Source organism: Apaloderma vittatum, unplaced genomic scaffold, assembly GCF_000703405.1.
Source record: "Apaloderma vittatum isolate BGI_N311 unplaced genomic scaffold, ASM70340v1 scaffold158, whole genome shotgun sequence".
Lineage (NCBI taxonomy): Eukaryota > Metazoa > Chordata > Aves > Trogoniformes > Trogonidae > Apaloderma > Apaloderma vittatum.
The window spans coordinates 65,847-91,029 of record NW_009728804.1 but is presented as its reverse complement, the minus strand read 5'-3'; the positions used below and the strand labels follow the sequence as shown (position 1 = coordinate 91,029).

At 40.6% G+C, this 25,183-nt stretch overlaps 1 protein-coding gene across 1 annotated transcript in view; it reads left to right on the top strand.

Moving 5' to 3' along the window:
- Window positions 1–441: 441 nt before the first annotated feature.
- The window catches only part of LOC104277525 (SLIT-ROBO Rho GTPase-activating protein 1-like), a 73,060-nt gene continuing 48,318 nt past the window's right edge, over window positions 442–25,183 (top strand). The window contains 5 exon segments of the mRNA XM_009874182.1: window positions 442–632; window positions 3,163–3,325; window positions 11,703–11,765; window positions 24,104–24,286; window positions 24,625–24,753. Of these exon segments, the coding sequence (XP_009872484.1) occupies window positions 490–632; window positions 3,163–3,325; window positions 11,703–11,765; window positions 24,104–24,286; window positions 24,625–24,753 (681 nt within the window). The 5' untranslated portion in view covers window positions 442–489.

Genomic DNA, 25,183 nt, shown 5'->3' with positions numbered 1-25,183 from the left:
TCCTGGCCCGGAGGGTGCTTTGTTTATCCTGCCATTTTTGGGGCAGCAGCAGGAGCTGCCGCTCGAACGGTTGCACACCACCTCCTGCAAGGAAATCACTCGGAGGCAGATGTTGTGCTACTGCCAGAGGCCAGGAAGGATGGGAGAGGAAGGACAAGGCAGCTTTTCTGCTCACGTGAGCCCAGCAGAGTCCTGAGCCCTTACTGTGGCCGTTTGCAAGACAGACAGACAGCGGGTGGGAGGGTGTTGGGGCAGAAGCGTGTGGTGGCAGAAGGAAGAGCTGCCGCTGCTGCCTCCCACCACGGGACTCAAAATCCAGAGCCAGCTGGTGTAGCTGTGAGGCTGAAGCACACTGGAGTGTTTGTAATTTTGGTTGGTAGCACTCAATTCTCATTTGCGCTCGCTGACCTGAGTGGGTTTGTGCTTCTTTCATTAGAGATCCGAGCTCAACTCATCGAGCAGCAGAAATGCCTGGAGCAGCAGACTGAAATGAGAGTGCAGCTTCTTCAGGATCTGCAGGATTTCTTCCGCAAGAAGTCGGAAATAGAGATGGAGTATTCCCGAAACCTGGAAAAATTGGCAGAGAGGTTCATGGCAAAAACAAGAAGTACAAAGGATCATCAGCAGTACAAGTAAGAAAGATTTCCCTCCCCCTCGGCCTCACATCACTCTGCTCCTTGCTTCTGCTGGCTTTGAGTACTGCTAGGTAGAGCCCAGGTTCAAAGGCACATTTAAAATTCCCACCCCTATTTAGCAGCGTAGCAATTTCCACATCAGTTGAAAGTAGATGGGTGCCTAAATTCGATTTGGTTGGTTTGGCCCTCTGTGATTATTCATGTAACCTTTTGACAGGTGGTTTCCATTTCTTGAAAGGTAAGCTGCACCAATATTATCCCTAACCTACCACAGAGAATTGAAACCACCCAAAATACAGCCATTATCCAGGAGAGATGCAGAACTCCAAAAGGACTTGAAAGGTGTATGCTGATCTGTTGCAGTGAAGTCTGAAAATATGTTAAATAAAAGTCAATTACCATTAAAAGGAAAAAAAAAAAGGACAATAACTTTGCCAAAAAAAGGTGTCAAGAACTGATTTGTTGTTGCATGTGAACCTTGACCCTTCTTATTCCTGGAAATGAAGATGGTGTGAACCTTATGCCTCACCTTATACTCCTTGTATCCCTTTCATGGCATAGTAACTTGTGTGCAAAACACAAGTGGTCAGGTAGTATCTGGCAAAACGTGTATACAGCACATTTTCTAAAGTCTTTTAAATGCAGTACTCACTGACGTGGTCTCATCTGATTGTTTTCTTGACTTGAGCTGACTAATGAATGCGTTTGCCTTGCCCTGTTATGCTTAGAGGTATAAAACAATATTTTGTGTTTGTAAAACGAAAAATTAAGTACCTTTTTCTAATGACTAGTCAGTGATGTGCTAGAGATACACAGACAGAGCTTTTTTTTCAGGACAAAAGTCTTTTCCAAACACATCTGGCAAAGGAAAGGTTAATCCAAATACAGCTTGCACAGTACAATAACATATATTTCCTAGAATTTAGTGAAGTGACTCAGAGATGCTCTGAAATAGCCAACGTGCGCATATGTCACCACTTCAGAGGGAGCCCTGGCTTTTATTCAGCTTGCAGCAAAGTCTTTTGGCTATGTACACCAAACTTCTTTCCTCGTTCTTAAACATGTTAAATCCAGACTGGCAGATGTGCAGGGGGGTTACCACTTAAAGTCCTGCCCTTGGCTTTGTTCTGCAGTTTTCAGCTTTGAGAAGAGGTTGCATCAAAAGTCACTTTAACTGGTGCTCCCTGCGCTGCTCCCACCATCCACCCAGAGTGGGCAGGAAGGTCTGAAGGGTTGGCTCTGGGAAATGCAGAAGCAGTGAGGATGAAGTAATATCAGCGCGGCCCTTCGGGGCTGCTCTTGTTGGCTGACCTGGCTGATAAAACCCTGAAGCTCCTCGCTGTGAGTAACGCTGCAAAAATGTCCATCCCCAGCAAAATGGGGAAGTTTCCTTCACTCGCTTCTGATTCATAGCAGAGCGCTGATGATTAAGAAAAGGCTTTTGTCTGTTAATCATTTGTTGTTGCTTTGATTCTGAGGGTGAAAGCTAGAAGCAGACCATTAGATAAGGATTTAAAGGACGTATTTATAACAGCGAGAATAGTTAATTATTGGGCTAATTTGCCAAGAGTTGAAGGGGCTTCTCCATCAGTTCATCACTACCTCTGGCTATTTTATCTTCACGTGCTTGATCCTTTTGATGACAGGAGAATCCCCGCACAAGAGGAACAAAACAAAACAAAAAAAGCAGTAAGTTTCTAGAGCACTTGGTTGCAAGGCAAATTTGAAATTCAAATTTCAATAAAATCATAAGGCAAATTTTATAAATAGCTTTTTGTTGTCTGTGAAACGGTTGTTGAACTACATGTATTTTTATTTTGCTTTGTGTAAAAGAAAGAAATCATCTGCAATTTCACTTTTTACAACATTAAAAGGTTGGAGCGGGCCAGCAATACAAAAAGTCTGTCAAGGAAATTCAGAACTGGACCACTGTGGAAAAAATCCAGCTCTGCTGTTGTCTTGTAATTGAACCATCTGGGACTGGCACTTCTGTATTTAGGAGTGCTGTGAATTGCTGAATGCTCATCACAGAATATGTATGCTTGGGACATTTCCTTCTGCCTTTGTAGCAGTGATACAAATCCATTGCAGTGAAACAGTTAAGATCTAAAATTTTGCTCATGAAGTATTTGGAATGCATTTGCAGTGCTTATTTACTTCTGGTGTCAAAAATTAATTATTGTTACTTTTCAGCAGTGACTTTTATTGATTTTGAATATTTGCATTTATTCCATCTGTAAGCTTTGTGGCAAGATTTTCTTTTATACTCCCATGTGGCTTGCAGTGCTCTGAACTCTTAACACTTTTTCTACATTTTTGTGTCCCTGACTCATGGGATTTGTATAATGTGTCTTAAAAGTGATCTTAGGCTTGCCTAACCCGACTTATTCCAAGAAAGGATTGACAGGCTGTTCAGAAGCAACCATTTTTACAGAAGTTATGGCTGTAAATGTCAGGGAAACATTTGTGTAAATAATGTAGCCTTTTTCATTTTCATAGATATTGCATATGTGTGTCTCCTCCTTAGGAAAGACCAGAACCTCTTGTCACCAGTGAATTGCTGGTACTTACTCCTGAACCAAGTAAGAAGAGAAAGCAAAGACCATGCAACGCTGAGCGATATCTACCTGAACAACGTGATCATGCGGTTCATGCAGATAAGTGAAGACTCCACCAGAATGTTCAAGAAGGTAATGGCTCTCCTGCAGACCTCCAGATGGGCTTCTGAGATGCATGAGGAAGGCAAAAGTGTCCTAATAGGTAGCATTTAAGGAGAAGATTCAGCACACGTAGCATAAAATCTGTTTTAGCACACATATAAATTCTTCATGACTCTTCTCACGGAGCAAAACCCTTAGTGCTGAGGTGCCTGGGAACCTGCTGTATATGCTGGTGACCTTAAGAGCTGAATTGCAGACATCCAAAAGGCAGGGGAAAAAAGCCTCTTCTCTCAAAAGCACGCTTGTCTACCCATGCGGAAAGGAAACAGTTTTCACTTAGGACTCTCAAAATAGTAATGCTGTATTAATGAATTATTTGTAAAAACAGTAGTTCATTGTAACTGTCATGAGAGAAAAGGATTCAAGCCAAAGTAAGGATGTGCCTTGTAGTGCCCTGGCATAAAGATGGTAGCGTATGCTGAGATTCTCCTAAAAGTGCTTCCTTGCCTTCCCAATAATAAGTATGAACATACACTCTTGATGACATAACTACTTCCATTCGATCATTTAAGCAGTGTCTCTGTATGTGTTTGTCCTTGTACGTGCCCATTATGTGTTTTCATAACATACGCAATATGTAAATCCCTGTTGTGCTCAGCAAACACCCTAGGCAGCCTTATTTTGAGATCTACGTAATGTGTCTGAGTCGTCGTCGTTCTAATATTCCGAAATAAAAATAGATTATAAATGCACATCCATTAGTCACAGCAGGATGCTGGAAGAAAGCGTCATATAAAAACAAGTTCAAAAAGACTAAAGGTTAAAGAATATAAAGTGTGTGACGAAATGAAGAGTACCAGATTAATGTTTTCAAAATAGGGAACTAATTTCACGTATACCTGGCCACAATTCTAGGTAGATAGTAGCAATGAAGGGGGAAGAAGAATCATTTAGTGAGCACATAAGTTGTACTTGGAGGACAAAAGGTAAAAATGCGAATCAGATTTATTGGTGTCCATTAAAACTTGTAACAATAATAGAGCTGAAATTTACAGTTTCTTAATCAGTGATGGTCGATTCATATGGTATGTCTGATGCATAGAACTGTAGTTGACAAACCACTAAATATTATGGAAGATTATTACAGAATTTGAAAAGATAATTGAAAAAGCAGTTTAAGCATGCTGCAGTACTGTCTATGCGGAGATGTCTCAGACTCCCTTGGACCAGGAGAAATTTGGCGTTGAATTTAGAATAGTTTTTCAGTTGTTTATGTCATATCTTAGAAATCTCTGCTTCACTAGGTGTGTATTATTAGATTAACCTGTTTCTTTCAGCATAGTTCAGGTTTTTTAGCACTGGAAATCTTGCCTTTCCTTCCCTTCTCTCCAGATGGGCTGTACGAAAATATCTAGATAAAGTTTTCCGTAGGGAAGCGTGTGTCCTTTATTCACTCATAACTTATTAATAGAGATTGCTGCAGCTTATCCCTCAAAAGCAGGAAAGTATGTGGACATTTTTAGAGCATCAAGAGGGGGCACATAGTCCCATCTTCCTGACAGACTCATCTCTCTCCTCCATGTTATGCCCAGAAACACATAACATTTCAAGTTTTCCAGCGTAGCTTCTTGAAGCAGAGCAAGCAGCTGCTCCTGCTTGTTTATTCCTAACTTGGATCTTCTACAGGAGAAAGAAGAGAAAGGAAATTGAGGCAGTCCTGCTGCACGTAACCTGGAGCCAGGGTTAGTGGAGACCAGATATTCAACAGCCCCGTCCTGCCTTTCTGCAGGGTTTGCTGGCTGACACTCAGCGTCGTAGCGTCACATTGAAGAGCTGATAGCTGAGGTGGAGCTTGGGCAGAGTGAGCTCACCAGGGGCTGTGTGAAGGGACCTGAGCCAGGCTGGTAAAGGGAGGGGAAAGGTGTCCACAGCACCTCGGCAGGGTGTGAGATTCATGGGCCTGTGACTTGAGAAAGGCAGTGGTTGCTCACCAATATCAATTCTGAGTATGCACTTTTAGGGCAGTCTGCCTGGAATCAATACTTGTCAGATAAAGTTGGTGTTTCCACTGAGCTCCAGTGTGCACAGTTCTTGCTGTGGCACTTGCCGCAAAGTACTGGTGATTTATTTGCTGCTAGTTCCCTGCTGCACAACTGATTATACCTTGAATGATGATGAAGCTCCAGTTTCTTTTCTGTGAAAAGGGGATTTATAAAATGAGGTGAACAATATTGGATAGAGAGAAAACCAAGACCTGTGCAGGAGGTGAAAATGTTAGCAAATTGTCTTGCTTTATTGATGAAGAACATGAGCTGCCTACATCTATATTTAGTCCAAATGGGTAGCTTCAACAGTAATGGTCTTTAAAGGTCTCTTCCAACCTAAACCATTCTATGATTCTGTGATAACTTGTGTCAGATGTTAACGAGCAGTCTAACTTAAGGTACGTCACCGACTGTCTCAGAGTTGCTTAATGGGTGACCACCAGGCAACAGAAAGAGATAAGGTGCAAAAGCCACGTGTCCTGTACTACATGTCCCCTTGCAGGCAAGAGGTCACAAGAGCAAAGAGAAGGTGCACTTTGAATGAGAAAGGTGACATCCACCACTCTCTTCCCTCAAAATTATATTCTTCCTAAACAAAATGGTGTGGAATTTGTTGGAGTCCTGTAAACATCAAATAGAATATTTAACCAATTTCTGTCACTTTTTGTAGGTTACCTTTGAAAAAAAATGGATTTGGAATAAAATTATGTCAGAGAAAAGTATAACCAGTTTCAATGGATGTCATCCCTGTGAAAGTATATGACGTTTGTTCACTGCTCGCAGATTTCAGATTACAGACAAACCATATCCCGCAGACACTTCTACACTGAAATCTGATCATACCGTTCAGTGAAATAGGTACTCTGTTATAAGTAATAAATGTAAATAGTAAGAACAGCAGTAATGTGAAGATTTCAAAAATAAAGACTAAACGTACATGCTTAGTAGCTTACCACAGTCCATTGTCAAGAGCAGCAATACACCCATCTAACGTATCTGTACCCCATTGGCTCTCACAGCATTACACACAGGAGCACTTAGTGTCTAAGTAATCTCCAAATACCAGCTAATCAAGCTTCTCTATATTCAAAATTAGATCGTTTAATTATATATCTTCCAGTTTATTAACCTAACAGTGTTATGCATCACTATTATTATCTTGGTTTACTTCTCCCTCGGTCTTGCAGCAGCAGCTTCTGCATCTTTGGAGATGCTTTAGCTCCACTTCCAAATCTGCTCCGAACCCCCGATCTGCCTGTTGCAGAAAGGGAAATTGTTTCAAAGTGGATTGCCCCATCCCTCACAAGTCAGATATGGGGAGACAACAGCGAAGTTGAGCTTGTTGGCTCCTACTGCTCCCTCTTTTTTCTCCCCTTCTCCCAGGAGGAGGAGGTTGCCCATTCTGCTTCCCAGTGCTACCCTTACTGGCTTTTTCCACCTTGCTGGTGGGCGCGTGGGTCCTCAAATCAAACTTTCCCATGAACCAAGCTCAACATTATTCTAGAGGGATTCCGTTTGTATGCTGTCTTAAGATTGGCTCCAGCTTGAACTGCAGTAATTAGAAGATCAAACGACTTCCTTGTTTCCTGACCATGCTTGCCAGCAGAGTATCGTTTTTCTCCCTCTCCTGCTGATGTCTCCTGTGTGGGACAGCACGAAGTCGTGAAGCTGTAGCAACCCCTTTCTCTAGCCCTTCTGTAAAAGGCATGTGCAGTACCCAGCGTTGTTCTACATGAAGTGCAGTGGTGAGGGATGCCTGCACCTCCTGGTCTGTGTACCTTGCACGTGTCTCACTGGCTGTTCTTCTTCATTCTGGTTCTTCCTTTTGGGTGCATCTATACATCTCTCTCAACTTTCGCATTGCTTTGGTGAAATGATCCTTATTGATTCTGCCTTGCATGTTCTGATAGGCCAGGATACATTGTACTTGGGTACCTGATTGTACATGTATTTCCTCTCTAGGCACTTAATATGTAGATATTCATTATTTTTGTTCTCGCGGGAACTCTTTGTCGTTCTCCTTTTCCAGAGATCAGAAACCAGCATCTGTTTAAATGTACTAAATGCAGCACAAAGATAAGATCTAGTTCATAGATTTTGTGACATTTATCTGATGATATTATGTCATGCCTCATACTTCCAGATAGGCACTTAAGCTCTTCTTCTTTTTAGTTGCTGGCATATAAAAGCAGTACAGATTGCTGTTCATGCCTGGCCTTCATGCTGCACATAAAATTACAAACATAAAGTAGCAGAGTTCAAACCTTGCATGCTTGTGTGTTTCTTCAGGCAGATGGGGTAGATGGCCTCATGGGGACAATTAAAGAGTAAAGTAATAAAGAAAATGTCAAGCAGAAGGGAAAAGTATTATGCAGAACATTTCATGCAGTGATTCTGGTTACCCCAGCATTAATAATCAACTGTATAAACACATACCCACAAAATCCTTAAGCAGATTTGTATGTTTATAATTTATAAACATATATTTTCTTTGGACTGAAACCATAACGAGCCAAGATGAACATATCTTCCAATGTTTACAGTAAAAGATGATGGAGAAGCCAAGCACAATAAATATTTTAGTTCCATAATCTGGCTATTAACAAGGAATGTGACTACCTGCCAAATCTATTAGATGTTATAAAGATTGTGGCATAACGAGAGATTTTTTTGCATCATTTTCTTAAACATTTAAAGCTTTAAAAGGATAGCAAAGCTATTTGTTGTTAGAGATTGGCAAATCTGGGACAAAATTTTACTATGAGTTGGTTATGTCAGTGTGACTGCAGCTCATGAAAGCTCCTTAAGAGAAGGGTTTGCACAACACTTCCCCTGGGGACCAGCAGCAGACTCATTTAAAAGCAATAGTCACAGAATATTTTCCCTAAATGATGTAACTGAGAGTAGCATTGTGTGTGCTACATACAGACACAAAAGAATTCCAGGAAGAACTGAACTGACTTAAATTTCAGTAAAAAAAACCCCTAAGAATAAGTTTTGCATACCCAATTATGCTATAACTGAAATGGATGGGAAAATTCTTACAGGCTTCAATGAAGAGGTATTTTGTGTGGAATAAAATTTTGAATTTCTCAGACATTAATTCATAAATATAAATCTTAATAACAGCAGAAGAACCACTGATATTGAAAATTGAGCACATACTGAAAGAGGTACATTTATTGGCGATTGTCTGGGAGTGATCCGTCCTAGTATCAGGTGAAGAAAATACCCTCTCTTAATGCTTTGAACTAGATTAGTAGCATATATCATATTTTTAGTAAGAGTTTGCATGTGCTTTATCATTTTTATTATGGTCTTTGTTCTTTTGGTAAACAGATGCTAATACATTTCTCTAGGACACAGTGAATAAAGGAGCACTTCTGTTTGTCGGGTTTTAATGGCCTGATGAGAGCCATCGACTCGGCTCCAGGAAAATGTGTGCTGCATCTTACATTCTGTTGTGTGGCTACCCTGAGGACAGGCTCCTAGAGGAGCACACCATTCAAAAATGCTGAACTGCTGCAGGGAATAGGTAGCCTAAAAGAGAAATAGGAGAGCCATTAAGCACTGAAAATAAATGCACTTCTTATCTGGTGCTCTAATGCGCTATCTATTACACACTAAAAGCCGCGCTGCTTTGCCACTTGAGCCAGTATTTCTTGGTCTTAAATGCTAATGTGAAATGTGTTGGTTCTTGAAAATAAATCCTTTTTGTACTTCTAAGACTAACCAAATTTCCTGATTTTTATTGGACAATTCCTACAAAACGTTCCATCAGAAAGAGACATGTTAGCCATCACTACAGGCACCCTCTACAGATTGGAGTTCTGAGATGAACTGGTGGAAGGATTACTCCTCTGCAGTTATGTGGCATTGCTAGGCTGTCCTCTTCCTAATTTTTACTTCTTCTGCTCATCACCTCCCTCTCTCTGTTTTTGCTTCTCATTTTAAAGCCTTCTGTCCTGGCCTAAAAACATCTCCCTCTTTCCTCTGCTGTGATTTCTTCCATTCACTTTCAAATTTACCACTGATCAATGTTTTGCCTGGAAAAGATGATGTATGCATGGTGGCCAGTAAATCCTGAGGGGCTTCAGTTCTGTTCTGCTTCAGTTCTGGACAATGCTCTACAGGAGCAAAGAGAAGAAATGGATCCTAGTAAATGGTGATCATTCCCTGAGTCCTCAATTCATCTGGTGTCTGCTCCAAGGTGTAACTGAAGAGCAGAAAAAGAGAGTGTGTCCTTCCATGAACTTGCATGCTGTGTGCTTTGCTTTCAAGAAAAGCTGCAAAGGGTAAAGAGAAAATTGGTTTGGGTTTTCTATCTCAACTTATCAAAAAAACTTTTGCACTACCAGGTTAAGACATGACTGCCTTAACAGCGTTGCTGTATTTAGGGCTTGAGTTGTTATCAGCTTTGACATGGTTGTGACCAACAGCTGAGAGGGATAAGTTGCTTGAAGATGGAGTTCATATATAATTTTTTTTTCCCCACACGTGTATGCTTTTATCGTTCAGTCTTAATGTCAACCATCTTATTTGTATGTTTCTTCTTCTTTCTGCTGAAGTAGTCTAAAAACCATACCGTTCAGATTTTGAGCTGTAGAAGGAAAGATCCAAGAGAAAACAGGTGGCCTCCACTTCTTGGAGCTTTGAGATGTGTAATCTCTGTGAGAGCTGTGCTGCTGACTTTTAAAGGCATGGTGCCAATGTAAAGCAGTGAAAAGCAATTCAGAATTTTTGCTAAACCTTTCCCTACAGCAGCTTGCAAATCTGCAATCCTTTTCCAATTCTTTACAAAGCACTCCATGCACTGTCATACATATGAATTTTTGTCCTTAATATTAGATGAAAATGATCTGATAGTTGCAAAGATATGTAAGTAGTAACCTTATGTTCTGGATACCTCAGTAGTAGAGCATACCTCATGAAAAACAGCAATAAAGCAATAAAGCAATAAAGAAAGTTTCATAGTAGTTCCGTGTAACTTGGCTTCAGAGCATCTGTCTCACTGTCTCTTAGCTACTACAGCTAATGCCCTTGAGAGTACAAGAATTTCACTGAAGTGTTTTTTTTAGTTTATATTTTAGCTTCTTGTCAATTAAAAATCATCTCGCATATAAGAATTGGAGTGAATACTGATAAGTGATATGACAGGTTCCTTAAAATACTTCCCAGAGTGTGATAGTGGGAGTAGGAGAAAAAAAATCAAAGTTTTCTGTTGCAGCTACTGTATGTGTCTGTTCCATCCTCCTGGAAGACGTGGTGGGTGGGATGTGTGTTGTGGTTCCTTCTCATATGTGGGCGTTGCACTGGAAATTCTCATTCAGAAACCATTATTCCTGCAGGTGTTTTAGTGATGGCCAAATATGTGTTAGCAGCTTTGGAGATGATCTATCCCTGCGGATTTTCCTTTGGCTTCTATACAAATACAAAGTACTTCTCATAACTAAGGCCATTTATCTACCACAAAGTTGGAGTTTTTAGAAGCTGGGCTAATTATCAATTTATTCACAGAAAAAAAAAAATGGAAAAAAAAAAAAGTGACATTTCCAGCATGGATGTTACAATGCTGAGCATCACAGAAGAAATGTAGCCAGGCTGTGTGCCAAGTCCCGTAGCTCTACTGGGCCGCTATTTTCCAAAGGCTACGGCACAAATGCCTTCAACTCCTGCACAGTTGCCACAACTTTCGTCTCGTTGAATTGCTATTGACAGCTAACAAAGAAATACATTTGAACAAGACTCCAATTAAATACTCTTATTTTGACATACTTGTTTTCGATAATAACTACTGCTAAGCATTTCTTTTTTTTCTGGGTCAGAATGAAAGTAAAGACACAGTCCAGAAAATCTAAACAAAGCTGTTTCAGCAGCCCACTCTGTGGAATATTATGCAGTTGGGTATCTGTTTCAAAGAGGAGCCACAATTATTTCTTGCATAAATATTTAGATAGCTACATGTGCTGAAAAATAGAGCCTATTTTAGATGTAAAATTGGGTGGGATGTCTCTCTAGAATATCACATTCCACATGATTCAGTTATAAAACACTACACAGTTTGTTCAATTAAAAAGGCTTATAACATTAATCCTGAACTTCACCCTTTCTGTTGGTGCCTAATTTACTGATGCTTCATGGGGAAAATCTCTCAAATTACTTTTGCGTTTCATTTTAGAAGTCTCATGTCCAGATGTTGTCTGTCTACCTCTGCATCCCTGAATCATCCTTCTCAGTGCACTGTAATTCTGTCAGAATGGTGTCTTTATGAGCAATGTGGCGTTCACTATCTAGGATGAACAATGAGTACATATGTTGCAGTTTTTGCATACCTTTTTCTAATGATTTCTTTTTAATTACAGAGCAAAGAGATTGCATTTCAGCTACATGAAGACTTAATGAAAGTTCTTAATGAGCTTTACACAGTAAGTACAGTTACTTAGCTTATCATATACAAATTCCATACAAGACTTCTTCTGTAAGCTTTAAGTGTTCTTTTATCTAACAAGTTACCTCCCAATGGAGATGCTTATTTTTGTCTTTTTACGTAAGTCTAAACTATCTCTTTTGGAAAGACCACTCACTTGTTTACAATACGTATGCTAATGCTTTCAAGATTACTCTTTACTTTCAACCCTTTTTCCCCCCAGACTATGCTAAGCCAGTTTATTAATAGTTTTGTTGATTATTAATGAGGCATTTTTACTCACAACTTACCAGAGCAAAGCTTCTTCCTTCTTTGCCTTGTTTTTGTCCATGCTGCTCTCTGCTTGGTTTCATTCATGGACTACACTCAGTAAAAATTAGTAAATGTTACTTATGAGCCCTCCACTATCGCTGGCTGGGGTAAGTGAATAATGAAAAGAAAAGTAGGGTTTCTATACCTTTCAGAGAGATCAAGAAAAAAACAACCTCTGAGCATTCTGACAAGCTGCTGCTAACCCATTACAAAATCTGAGAGAAGGTAGGAACTTCTTTTCCTTTTTGAACCTCACCTACACAACTTGTTACTAGAGGATGAGCTCTTGTCTACCTAAAAAACATTTCCCAAGATAATTTCGAGGGCATATGTTCCAAGAAAGAACAAAACAAGAATGACTGTTTAAAACAGAGCTGTAAAATGAAGAACTGGTAACATCCACCTCTTACAAAAGTCTGTTGATAGTTGAGGAAGTTGTACTTATAAATTCTCCCTTCTGTCTGGAAGAACTGAAACAATTATGCTCCAGTACCCAGCCTAACAGTCTCTGGGCTGCTCTCTTCCTTATCCTCAAGATTTGGGGCACCAGGAAAAAAAAACGCACAATATCTGTATCAAGAAACAATTTGTTATTTTAAGGAAGTTTAGAAAGATATCAGACCAGTTCTCCTCAGGGAGAGATAAGCCAAACATTACTTTTGTGCATCTTTTATGTTTTTCTTTTGTATAAAGTTGTGCACCCATCAGTGGATGAGTTGAAGAACATTTAAACTTGAGAACATTTGAACTCAGGAGCAACTTAGGTGGCAAAAAGAAGATACAGAGAAATCTGGACCTATCCCACACTTTCAGATTCTTTTGGATTGTAGTCGTGGATACAGATTCCTAAAAACCTACCTAAGCCTTTTTCTCTTTTTCTTTTTCTTTTTCTTTTTCTTTTTCTTTTTCTTTTTCTTTTTCTTTTTCTTTTTCTTTTTCTTTTTCTTTTTCTTTTTCTTTTTCTTTTTCTTTTTCTTTTTCTTTTTCTTTTTCTTTTTCTTTTTCTTTTTCTTTTTCATTTCCTTTCCCTTTCCTTTTCTCTTTCTCTTCTCTCTCTCTCTCTCTCTTTTTTCTTTTTCTTTTTTTCTTTGAGGGCTTTTCTTCAGGACTTTTTTTTTTCCTGAAATCACCACCGATTTTGTAAGGTCTGATACCACAAAACTTTGTTGGCTCAGGCCTGTAGTCGGTGAATTGCTCTGGGATCAGTTTGTGCAAAGAAGTGATAGCAGCAGAAAATTCACACAGCTGTGTGGATTGGCAGCTGTAGGAGCCATTGCACAAGCGGGGCTGCAGTGGTGAGTAAGCCCCGAAGATATGGCCTCATTTCAATTAAATGGTTACATAACTCCAGTGCCTGGTGAGGCACAGGATTAGTGGCTGTGCTCCCAGAGTAGGAAAACAGTGGGGCATGTGCTGAAATACTTCCCTGAATCACAAGTGAAAATCTGTAGGACTAGATTTTGGTATTTTGACTCTTTTTCTTCACACCAGTGCTGTATCGCCCCACTGATGGCTACAGATTTATTCAGATATTAACTACTATGATATGTCTTCCAGTGAATATTAATTCCTGTCTCAGAATTTAAGGTATCTGTAAAATTGAAATCAGTAGAATATGGACTATATGCCCAATTCAAATTAGATTACTGTTACAGGAAGATTTCTTGGGGCAGAATTTACTTCACCTAGTTTTCAGGCATCTGCAGTGTAGGTATGAATATCAGCGGCACAGAGTCAACCTGGAGGCCTGTGGCCAGTGGTGTTCCCCAGGGATCAGTGCTGGGTCCAGTTTTGTTCGATATCTTCGTCAACAGCCTGGATGAGGGGATAGAGTGCACCCTCAGCAAGTTCGCTGATGATACAAAACTGGGAGGGGTGGCTAACACACAGGCAGGCTGTGCTGCCATCCAGCGAGATCTGGACAGGCTGGAGAGCTGGGCAAAGGGGAACCTCATGAAGTTCAGTAAAGACAAGTGTAGAGTCCTGCATCTGGGGAGGAATAACACCAGGCACCAGGTCAGATTAGGGAACGAACTGCTGGAAAGCAGCCCCGTGGAGAAAGACCTTGGAGTCCTAGTGGACAGTGAGTTGTCCATGGGACAGCAATGTGCCTATTCGGCCAAGAGGGCCAATGGGATCTTGGGGTGCATTAGGAAAAGTGTGTCCAGCAAGTCTGGGGAAGTTCTCCTTCTCCTCTTCTCTGCCCTGGTGAGACCACACCTGGAATACTGTGTCCAGTTTTGGGCTCCCCAATTCAAGAGAGACAGGGACCTACTGGAGAGAGTCCAATGAAGAGCTACGAGGATGATCAAGGGACTTGAACATCTCTCCTATGAAGAAAGACTGAGAGAACTGGGGCTGGTTAGTCTTGAAAGGAGACAGCTGAGAGGGGATCTTACTAATGTTTATAAATATCTGAGAGGTGGGTGCCAAGAGGAAAGGGACAGTCTCTTCTCAGTGGTGCCCAGCAATAGAACAAGAAATAATGGGTTTAAGTTAGAACACAGGAAGTTGCACCTCAACATGAGGAGAAACTTCTTTACTGTGAGGGTGACAGAGCACTGGCACAGGCTGCCCAGAGAGGTTGTGGAGTCTCCTTCTCTGGAGACTTTCAAAACCCTCCTGGACGCGTTCCTGTGTGGCTGCCCTAGGGGATCCTGCTCTGGCAGGGGGGTTGGACTAGATGATCTCCAGAGGTCCCTTCCAACCGCTAACATTCTATGATTCTATGATCTTAGCTTGCCATCTGTGTTCCAGCTATAGTCACTGGAAATCTGGTATGAGGAGATCGGACCCCTTTGTGTGATCAGATGCAAGCATCTGCTTCAGATGAAGTGATCTACACTGTTAACTCCATTGTCCAACTTTTCATTGATTGCAAAGGAGTTGGTCAGCTCTAGATGCCCATATTTAGCCAGATACGACCCATGCTCAGTAAAGTGACAATATGGTGCGGAATAAGATCATTTCCACCAATTGCACCTTTTGCGAGATCATCAGCATATCTGTGTAATATATGTGCTTGTGTGCATAAAGGTAGAAAGATATCTAGATATATGGAAACCTCCTGCACAAGTTTTAAATTCTGTGTTATATTTACTATTTACAGAATAAGATCACAGTGGCCTTACCAAAACAAGTTTTGACAATTTTAGAATCCAGGAGGTATGTTTCTCCATCACTTACAAAAAGGAGATTTATGGAAAGAAAAAAAAATTAATCAGTCTTACTACTGTGAGATAAAACTTTGAGTCCAAAAGAAATCAAATTAATTTCAAGTCATTGAATATTTAATTCTCTCCCTGTTACTCAGTTCTGGGTTTTTTTTAAAGGAACAGTACACTCATGAAGTATAACTGTTAGAATGTGAAGCCTTAGAATGAGGGGAAAGTAGTGGAGCTTTTAATGAACTGAGGATTTGTATGAAAAAGGGTTTAATAATCTATTGACTTCTTGTCATTGCTCCTTATCTTACATGAAAGTTTTGTAAATTAAGGTCACCCTCCAGAAATAAAAAGCAAGCAGTTGTGCATAAAAATATGTTGGAGAGAATGAGATAGGAGAATTATAATTACTACGATCTTTGTGCTGAGGTGCATGTGTATAGTCAGTGTAAAGAAATTGCATGTTTTATTTGTTACTCCTTAAACTTCTCAGATGTAGAGTAGGTTCCTTAGGCAGATGTATTCAGGCACACACAGTAGTTCTGCAGCTCCACAGTAATTCTTTCGAGCAAGCATGTTGTTCACCCCGCTGACAAGGTTTAAGACAATACTTGCCTGGATTTCCCTAATGCTATGGGGTCAGGGCCTGGATTAAGTGCTTGTTTCAAGCCCAAAGGATGAGAGGCTCTACCCACCCACCTCTAGCATGACAGCCAGACCCAAGGCTTTGCCACGCCTGCTTTCAGACTTCTCAAGCATCTGGTATCTCAAACTCGGTTTATCTAGAATGATCCAGAATAAACAGGATGTTTAAAGGAATCACTACTGATTTGGTCCAAATATTTTATTTGAATGCATTCTAACACAGGCTACTAAGTGTCAGAGTAACAACTGACTTTTCTTCAAGTGCTAATGCTGTGTCAGGTGTCTTCTGCGTCATAGAAGGTGCCAGAAAAAAAATAAATGACTTTCGGACAAATCTCTGAAAATCTAGTCTTGCACTTCTGCCTTAGAAAATCCTTTTTAAAATTTCATAGGGCTACATCTATAACCTATTGTAGTTCGGGAGTTGTGTCCATTGGTTTTGACATTTTTTAGATCAAACAAGTCAATAAGCAGTGGTTTGGATTTTGCAAAGAAGTAACTGTTCTAAAAGAAGAAACTCCCTGAGAAATTGGAGAGACATGCCACCATCCACCAAGAGTACAGTATAAAAATTTTCAGTTAAAGAAAACTTTGTTCTCAAAGAAAGTTTTGTGAAAGTTTGAACCTCTCCCTTTTGGGAGAGAGAGAAACTAGAAAGCATTTTGGCTGTTTATTTAGGGTGGAAAAGCTCAGAACTGCAATGAAATGTCAAAAAAAAATCCCAGACCCTTTGGAGTATTAAATAGCTACTGTTCTTTAAAAATACACAGCACTGAGAGACCTTTCTCCTTGCTTACACTTTGTGTAATTAATTCCTTTTCCTGTTTTCATTACTAGGAATTATAATGGAAATAAGAGATTTGTAGCATAGGTCTTCATTTACTCCCTGCAAGTAGCTTAGCTTCTGTTGACTTTGGCTTGTGCCATCCTCATTAAAATTACACATCATGTACAGGATTGTTGAGAAAATAAGAACAGAAGCAGATGAACCGAAGCTTCAGATGTTCTGAGAGAATCTGTGAGCAAAGCAGGCTTATTTTGCTGGAATAATCAGAATTTTGTAAAGAAAACTCTAATTAAATAATTTTCCATTTCTTTTACATAGAGAAGCTTTTTGTACATGTTACATTACATATTCCTATGTTTTCTACATATTGCATGACTAGTGAAAATGCATTGGAAGACTATGTATTTTCACTTGTCAGTATTTTATGCACTTGCCTCTTAAATTATGACTCCAAACATGCTAAAAACCAACTAAGCTTCAGTCTGTATCTTTGCGAGTTCAGTAAATTATGAGTGGTGAGTCCTTTTAATTATGCATGACTTCTCCCTGGCTGTGCCAGCCAGTCAGTGTTTTCAGGTCTGCAGCATCCCAGCTGCTGCATTCCTCTCTTACTGCTCTCCCTATTATCCTTTCAGCCCGTGTAGACTACTAATTAGTTCCATTTTTCACATGAGGGTATAAGCTGTTGAAACTAGAGCAAGGCGTACCTTTTGAGTGAGTGGGGATGGGGAAAGAGGATCCCAATGGTTTGTGTGGGGACACAAGGTGGAGGTTATTTCCTGGCATTTACAGGGGAAAAAAGGTTGATCAAACTGAAAACTGCGGGAGGTTTGGGTTGACGGGTTTTGTGAATGGAACAGTTTAAAAACCTTCTTACATGTTTGTTGGAAGAGGCATCACATTATTGGTCTTACAGTAAATAATCTTTGCAACAGAGAGAACTCCCCAGTCCAACTCTTCTTCCATTTCTCTGGAAAGCTAAAATATCTTGTATTATCAGACCAAATACTGGAATATGACAGCAATATCTGATTGAGAATGGTAGGAAACGGAAGGTAGGCAGAGTCTTTTCTTGCAAGGGAGGGAGGTCTTCACTGGATTTATTTAGGGGTGAGGGCATATTCATAAATGACCTCTAAAGTAGTCAGGGAGGGGTCAATGAGGTGACAAGTCTGCTAAAACAAGAAGGCTGTTCTGGTAATAAGGATGAGGGCAAATAATGGGAAAAAAATTGATGCACATCATAGAAATACATCTTTATGTCTCCCACTTGGTTTTCTAAATTACTCCTACTGGCATCACACTTTTCACAAGCAATACAAACACAAGGCTTTCAGAAAACTGGAAAAGTAAGGACAATCCAAAGCAAACAATTTAATATTAAAGGAGATAGGGCTGCTGTGGTGCTTGCATTTTCCATTGCTTTGTCTTACTCTTTAAAAATCCTGACTGTTTAATTTCTCAGGGTAGTTGCTGCCAGATTTTCTTTTTTCTTTGCTGAAATAACAACGAATCTGGATTCTCTACAGAAAAGTTAAGTCCAATTTACTGTAGCACACCAGAGATCTGAGAAGGTGAAATCAGTAATTCTGTATTGGTAGCAATATATCAGTGACAGTTCCTGGAACCACATCAAAGGCTGGTTTGGAAGTGAACAGAATACTGAAAGCAGCTAATACTGAGCCTACTTAACTGCTTGAAGCCACTGGTGTGGTAAAATTGGTATAAGATTTTACTTATTTCTTGGGGAAAATACTAGCTAACCTGATTCAATGAATCACTTGCAACTCCACTTTCTGATAAGAACTCACGACTTACCAGAGACAATTCTGAAACAATTCAAACACAGTAATTGCAACAAGGCTGAATTACTGTACCATCAGATGCTTATTTCCTGACAAACAGTATGAAAAACCTCTTAATTATACAGTTTTATTGTGAAAATAAAGCACATGGTAACACACGGTTCTTCTAATATATTTTAACTTTTTAGCATTCGGTCTTAATACGTTGAATTAAGAAGCTTTCTAGAAAAAAGTATATGTGTAAAAGAGGAAGGTCAGCACCTTGCTACAGGAACATTCTTCTCTTGTAGCCCACACAAGTACAGCACTAATTACTGCCTTTTTGAGGGATTTTCTCAGACACAAATTGTGGGTTTAAATAAAATAATTTCCTAAAGGTTTACTCTAATGTGCCTTTCCCTGTGTTAAGTGCTGTCTTTTGCCCTAGGCCTACTTGCTGAGCTCTTAAATGTGGGGCTGAAAGTTTGGCACACAAAGCGATATGTTTATATTGCTGAGTGAACAGTCTGTCACCTACAAGTGGGAGGGGACGCGGTTTGGGTAGCGTAGTCTTTTTTCATCTGTTTGTAGTCCGACTTAGTTATCTGACTGAAATCTATATTTTACATCACTGGATCTGCAGAATAGACCTGCTAAATTAATAGGATATAAACTCACTGTTTAATTTTAGAAAAGGACCAGTATGCATTTAACAGTGCTTGTTCCCTACAGTGGAGAAGTGCAGCATATGTCATGATGACAGTTCAGCATTGCAAAATTACGACCTTGCTCTCTCTTTTCAGTGCATACTTGGTGCCTGATCAATAAGCACTTTGGGGACTAATTAAAGTCAGTTCAGTGATGGATACTCTCACTGGATAGTATATCTTTCAAGAGTTTGGTGGACATTTGAGAAGCGGTATTGCTTATATCATCAGATTATTTGTCGTTTGAATAACAGATCTGTGGATCTGTTAAATAATCACAGATCGGAGATCTGTGGACCTCAGAACTCTTTATACAGTAAGTCTATTTATAAGAAATAGGCAAGCCTGTTACTGTCTTTTGAAAACTCTAGGGAGAAAAGATTGTATAATGTTAAGGGGGAGTGTCATATATGCAACTTAGCATGCAAATTCTAAGCTAATTTGTCAAGGAAGTGTGCACTGAAATACTTGGAAGCCAGTTCCCTAGCTTGTTCCCATTTAATTTCCATATGTGTTTGTCTAATGCTTTCTCAAGTTAAGTTTAGCTGCTGCAGTATCTGCTCTTAAAAAAACTTGACAAATCATGAAGAAGGCTGGAGCTGTCAGCTTTCCCCAGAGGCTTGCAAAATAATGATGTCACTAGTGCATGAGATAAGCAGTGCTGTCAACATAACAAGCTGGACAGGAGTCGAATGCATAGGCTGATCACTGCTCTGTAGATAGAAGGTATTGATTTCTAAGCCAGTGTGGCTCGGGTAGGACAGACTGTGTTGTCTAGCCCTGAATATACTGTCAAAGGGAGAGCTTCTTTTTCAATTTTACCTATACTAGGAATCATTTGTAGTGAGCAGGTTTGTGCAAAGTTTGTTTCAGGAACATGGGTTTCAAGTAGACATCTTGGTTATCCATAAAGACTATGAGCTCCATGTTGTCCTCACACAAAACCTGACTTTCATTCAGTGAGGCACTTTGGATTTGGCAGCAGGTGCTGTAAGCAGCCAGTGAGAGAAGAAATACTCTTCAGTGATGTGAGGTTAGCAGAGTCAGCGTGGAGGCATCTGAGCCTCTTGGTGAAAGCTGGTGGTGATACACTTGTGCTCCTTCACTCAACAAGGAGGCAAGCTGAAATGTCACACCCGCTGCAGAAGGACGTTTATGCCTAGACCACTGGGCTACAGGGCACTCAGAAAAAATGCTTCAAAAGCTTCAGTGCTTACTGCTTTTGTCAAGCAGAACAAATCCTTGCTTCACCACTTAAGTCAGATGCTTTGAAATATGCTGTTAGGAAACTCTCTTTGCAGGCAGAAAACCTGAAAGAGTACGAAAGAAAATTACTTTCCCAAGTAGTAAGACACATAAGTTAGCCTTGTCCTACCAACTAAAAAGCCCCGATGCTGATGCAGGACAAAAGAAAAATATAGAAGCAAACACCTCAAGACTTGTGTAAAGAAGGACTCAAATAAATTAATAAGAAAGCCAGAAGAGAAGGGCACAACCTTGTTTTTAATTTCCTTTTCCCATCATTTTTAATCGAGCCGTATCACTGATTTTCAGATTTGTCTTATAAATTTCTTTAAGAAGAGCATTTCTTCTCTTTTCAGTAATTCTTTCCCTGTGACTATATAAGTTAGTCTCCCTAGTTACAGATTATTGACAATTTTAGAAATGGCTTAGGTAAGAGTACAGGTTTTTGGGAGCTGAATGTGCCGTTTAGTTAAGCTGAAAACCATGCAGAACTCGGCTACACAGGTTTCCTTTCTCTTCCCTGCTTGTCTTGTTTCGTTTCCCCTCATTCCTGTAGACTGAGCTGCTGGGACAGCATCTCATGGGCTGTGCTCGGGCAGGGAGCTCTGCACTCTGGTCAGGCCTTGGAGCACAATGACATTATAAGATAGCAGCAGCAGCAATAACACTAAGCCAGGCTCCAGGCAGTTTAGTGTGGAGTTTTTTTCAGCAGAGAGCTGTAAACTTGTGTTTTTAAAAATAAAAACAAGGCTACTCTTTTTGATGCATGTCTCCCAACTGTTTTACCTTTCCCCAGGAAGTTAGTGAAGAGTTGCCTGTTTCATTTTTAATATCAATCCTATTTCGGTTGTACCAACAGCATGGCACCAGTATTAAATACTGGCGTACACAGTTATGGTGTATAACATATGCATAACATGAATGGTTATGCAAAAATTGCAGCTCTCTAAAAGCTCTTTTCTTTCTGTTGGACAAGACTTCAAATATGCATCAGTTCAGCCATCGCCTGACACGACGTGCAATCAGTTTGTGTCAATCCCCACTAGGCTGGGCTGCAGCAAATTTGCACTATGTAGCTTTGGTGTCCCCAGTGTTGCCACACTGTGGACACTTGATGGGCTGCCCTATGTACTCAGTTAAAAAACCACAGAATCACAGAACGTTAGAGGTTGGAAGGGACCTTGAAAGATTATTCAGTCCAACCCTCCTGTCAGAGCAGGATCACCTACAGTAGGTCACACAGGAACACGTCCTGACAGTTTTTGAATGTCTCCAGAGAGGGAGACTCCCCAACCTCTCTGGGCAGCCTGTGCCAGTGCTCTGTCACCCTCACAGTGAAGAAATTTTTCCTCATGATTCTGTGGAACCTCCTATGCTCTAGCTTGCACTTGTTGCCATTTGTTCTGTCATCGGACATCACTGAGAAGAGCCTGGCTCACCCTTTACGTATTTCTAAACATGAATGTCAACCCTCAGCCTCCTCTTCTCCAAACTGAAGAGACCCAGCTCCTTCAGACTTTCCTCATAAGGGAGATGTTCCACTCCCTTCATCATCTTTGTGGCTCTGTGCTGAACTCTCTCAAGCAGTTCCCTGTCTCTCTTGAGCTGAGGGGCCCAGAACTGGACACAATATTCCAGATGTGGCCTCACCAGGGAAGAGCAGAGGGGAAGGAGAACCTCTCTCAACCCACTAGTCACCCTCCTTCTAATACACCCCAGGATGCCATTGGCCTTCTTGGCCATGAGGGCACATTGCTGGCTCATGGGCATCCTGCTGCCCACTAGGACTCCCAGGTACCTTTCCGCTTTGCTACTTTCCAACAGGTCAGTCCCCAACCTGTACAGGTACTTGAGGTTGTTCTTTCCCAGGTGCAAGACTCTACACTTGCCCTTGTTGTATTTAATAAAATTTCTCCCTGCCCAGCTCTCCAGCCTGTTTAGGTCTCTCTGAATGGCAGCACAGCCCTCTGGTGTGTCAGCCACTCCTCCCAGTTTTGTGTCATCAGCAAACTTGCTGACGGTGTGCTCTGTTCACTCATCCAGGTTGTTGATGAATATATTGAATAGTACTGGTCCCAATACTGACCCCTGAGGGACTACACTAAATACAGGCCTCCAACTAGACTCTGTCCTGTTGACCACAACTCTCTGACTTCTTCCCTTCAGCCAGTTCACAATCCACCTCACTACCTGGTCATCCAGACCACACTTCCAGTTTAGCTCTGAGGATGCTGTCGTAGGCAGTGTCAGATGCTTTACTGAAATCCAGATAACCCACGTCTACTGCACTCCCTAAGGAATATTTCAAGGCAACTCCCCAAACTAGTCAGTCTCTTGCATGGGGCACACAAAGCTTTACTGAGGGAGGAACAGCCCGCTGGATTCCTCTCTGGCTGTGACTTTCAGAGGAGATGGGAATGGCTTGCATGGCCTTGGCCCAAAGATAACATGTGCTGGCAAGAGCTCTGGGACCCCGTGAAGAAGAGAGGAGGCTGCTGGCGGCCTGAGGATGCCTTCCTGCTTTGTTCCTTGCCTGAAACTTAAGACAACAACCAGAAAAGTAGAAAAAACAAATGTCTGAGGATGGTGGGAAGAGGCTTTCTTTGCTGGAGGTGGGCAGCCTTTCCCAGCAGAGATGTTTGTGGTTGCTTGCTGCCCACTATGTAGTGTTTGAGCTGAGTCTTTTCTTGCTTGAAGAAGAAAGGGAGGACTGGACTGAAACGGTCCCTCTCCTTTGTGGCCTGTGCAAGCACACCTTTGCAGGCTGGCAGCCCAAACTGGCTTGGCACAGAGCCAGCGAGTGTGAAGAGGGAATATAATGGTATTAACTGGGAGGGCTATCTCCACAACTTATTTATCCGACGGCTCCTTGAGCAGCTCTCAACTGGTTTTATGTCATGCCCAATCTGCTGGCTGCACAGGTGGGAGTCACATCTTTCCAGACTGTGGAGAGCTGTCCCACCGGCTGGGGATGTGCTCCCACACTGATGCTTCCTTCCCCTTTCCTCAGTGCTGAAGGGGTTCCTCTGCTTTCATAGAATCATAGAATGGCCTAGGCTGGAAGGGACCTTGGAGATCATCTAGTCCAACCTCCCTGTCATGGGCAGGGATGCCATATTTTTCAAATATTCCATGACCACAGCCAAGCTGTTCACTTTGCCCTGAAGAAGTCATATATAGCATTGATAGAGACTTAGTGTGATATGTCGTTATTTCAAGTTTTCATTCAAAGACAAGAATCCTGAAGTTTAATAAGAAGGACTTTGCTCTTTCCTATCAGAGCAACAAAAAGAAGTAAGTGAAAAAAAAATTCTACATACTTTTGTTGCTGCTGCAAGATTTGATAGCTTGCTGTCCCGTTGCCTGTCAAAATATTTCAATCATGCAAGGCCCTTCTGAGGAGAAATTAAGAAGGATGAGAGATGATCTCACGTGCTTACGTTACAAGTAGTTCGCCATCACCTTTCTCTTTATTCATAGTGCTTCGTAAAGTGCTCTGAACATTTAGAATAATAGATAGAGAAAAATAAAATAAAAATGCAACCAGAAATCCTCAATCTCTGTTGGCAAAGAAACTTATCCAAGCTTGACATTTATAAGAGAATGTTTTACTCAAAGACCCTGTGATTTTTCTGCAGGTACCTTTGTATTTTCATTTTGTCCTAACTCATCTTTGACTCCATCTCCTTCAGGTCATGAAAACATACCACATGTATCATGCAGAGAGCATCAGTGCAGAAAGCAAACTGAAGGAGGCAGAGAAGCAAGAAGAAAAACAGATTGGGAGGTCAGGAGACCCTGTTTTTCATATTCGACTAGAAGAAAGGCACCAGAGACGGAGTTCTGTGAAAAAGATTGAAAAAATGAAGGAAAAAGTAAATAGTCCTTTTATTTACCTTCGTGTGTATTTCAGATATTGTTTATATGATATTATGCAGAGAAGTCCAGCTGGAAAATGAAATAATAAACTACGAGTGGGTTATATATAACTTGACTTAATTGAAGTTTGGAGAGGGGAATACTTACTGTATGGTTTGTCCAATTTGAAACAAAATACTAAGTTATCACTTTGTATCACATTTGTTATATGCATAACAGTCTGGAAACTAAGACTCATTCTTGTTGGTGGGAATATGTGCTTGAATTGTTCCATTTTTGTTACATACCAAAAATTAATTAATTCAGATACATTAATATACAATCTTTTTTCTAGCGTCAAGCAAAATATTCTGAAAACAAGCTGAAATCTATCAAGGCCCGTAATGAGTATCTGCTTACCCTTGAAGCAACCAATGCTTCTGTTTTCAAGTATTATATTCATGACCTTTCGGATTTAATTGACGTAAGTATTAGCACATTTGTTTTTATGTTTGTTTACTTCGGGAACAAAACTTTTTTCTTTTTCTCATTTTCAAAGGGAGTACATTGGTCATATGAATAGTCTACAATATGCTTATTATTTATAAGATTGTATGGTATAATCAGGAATTTTTAGCTTCAGTTTTATATTACACGAAATAAAGTGCCAGTAAGATGCTGAACCCATTCCTTCAAAATTAGAACGTTATGCTTTCTCCCTACATGTCAAGAGAAAATGGGAATAACGCAAAAATAAAAGGCAGACATCTCCTGTAAAAGAATTTCTGAGGTCCAAATGTTTTTTTACTAGATAAGCCTGCTAAGTAGGCATCTAATAATGGTATTTTAATTCAAAATAATGCATTTCCTCCGTGTCTTCAAAACCATTCAGTTTCATTCATTTAGTCATTGAA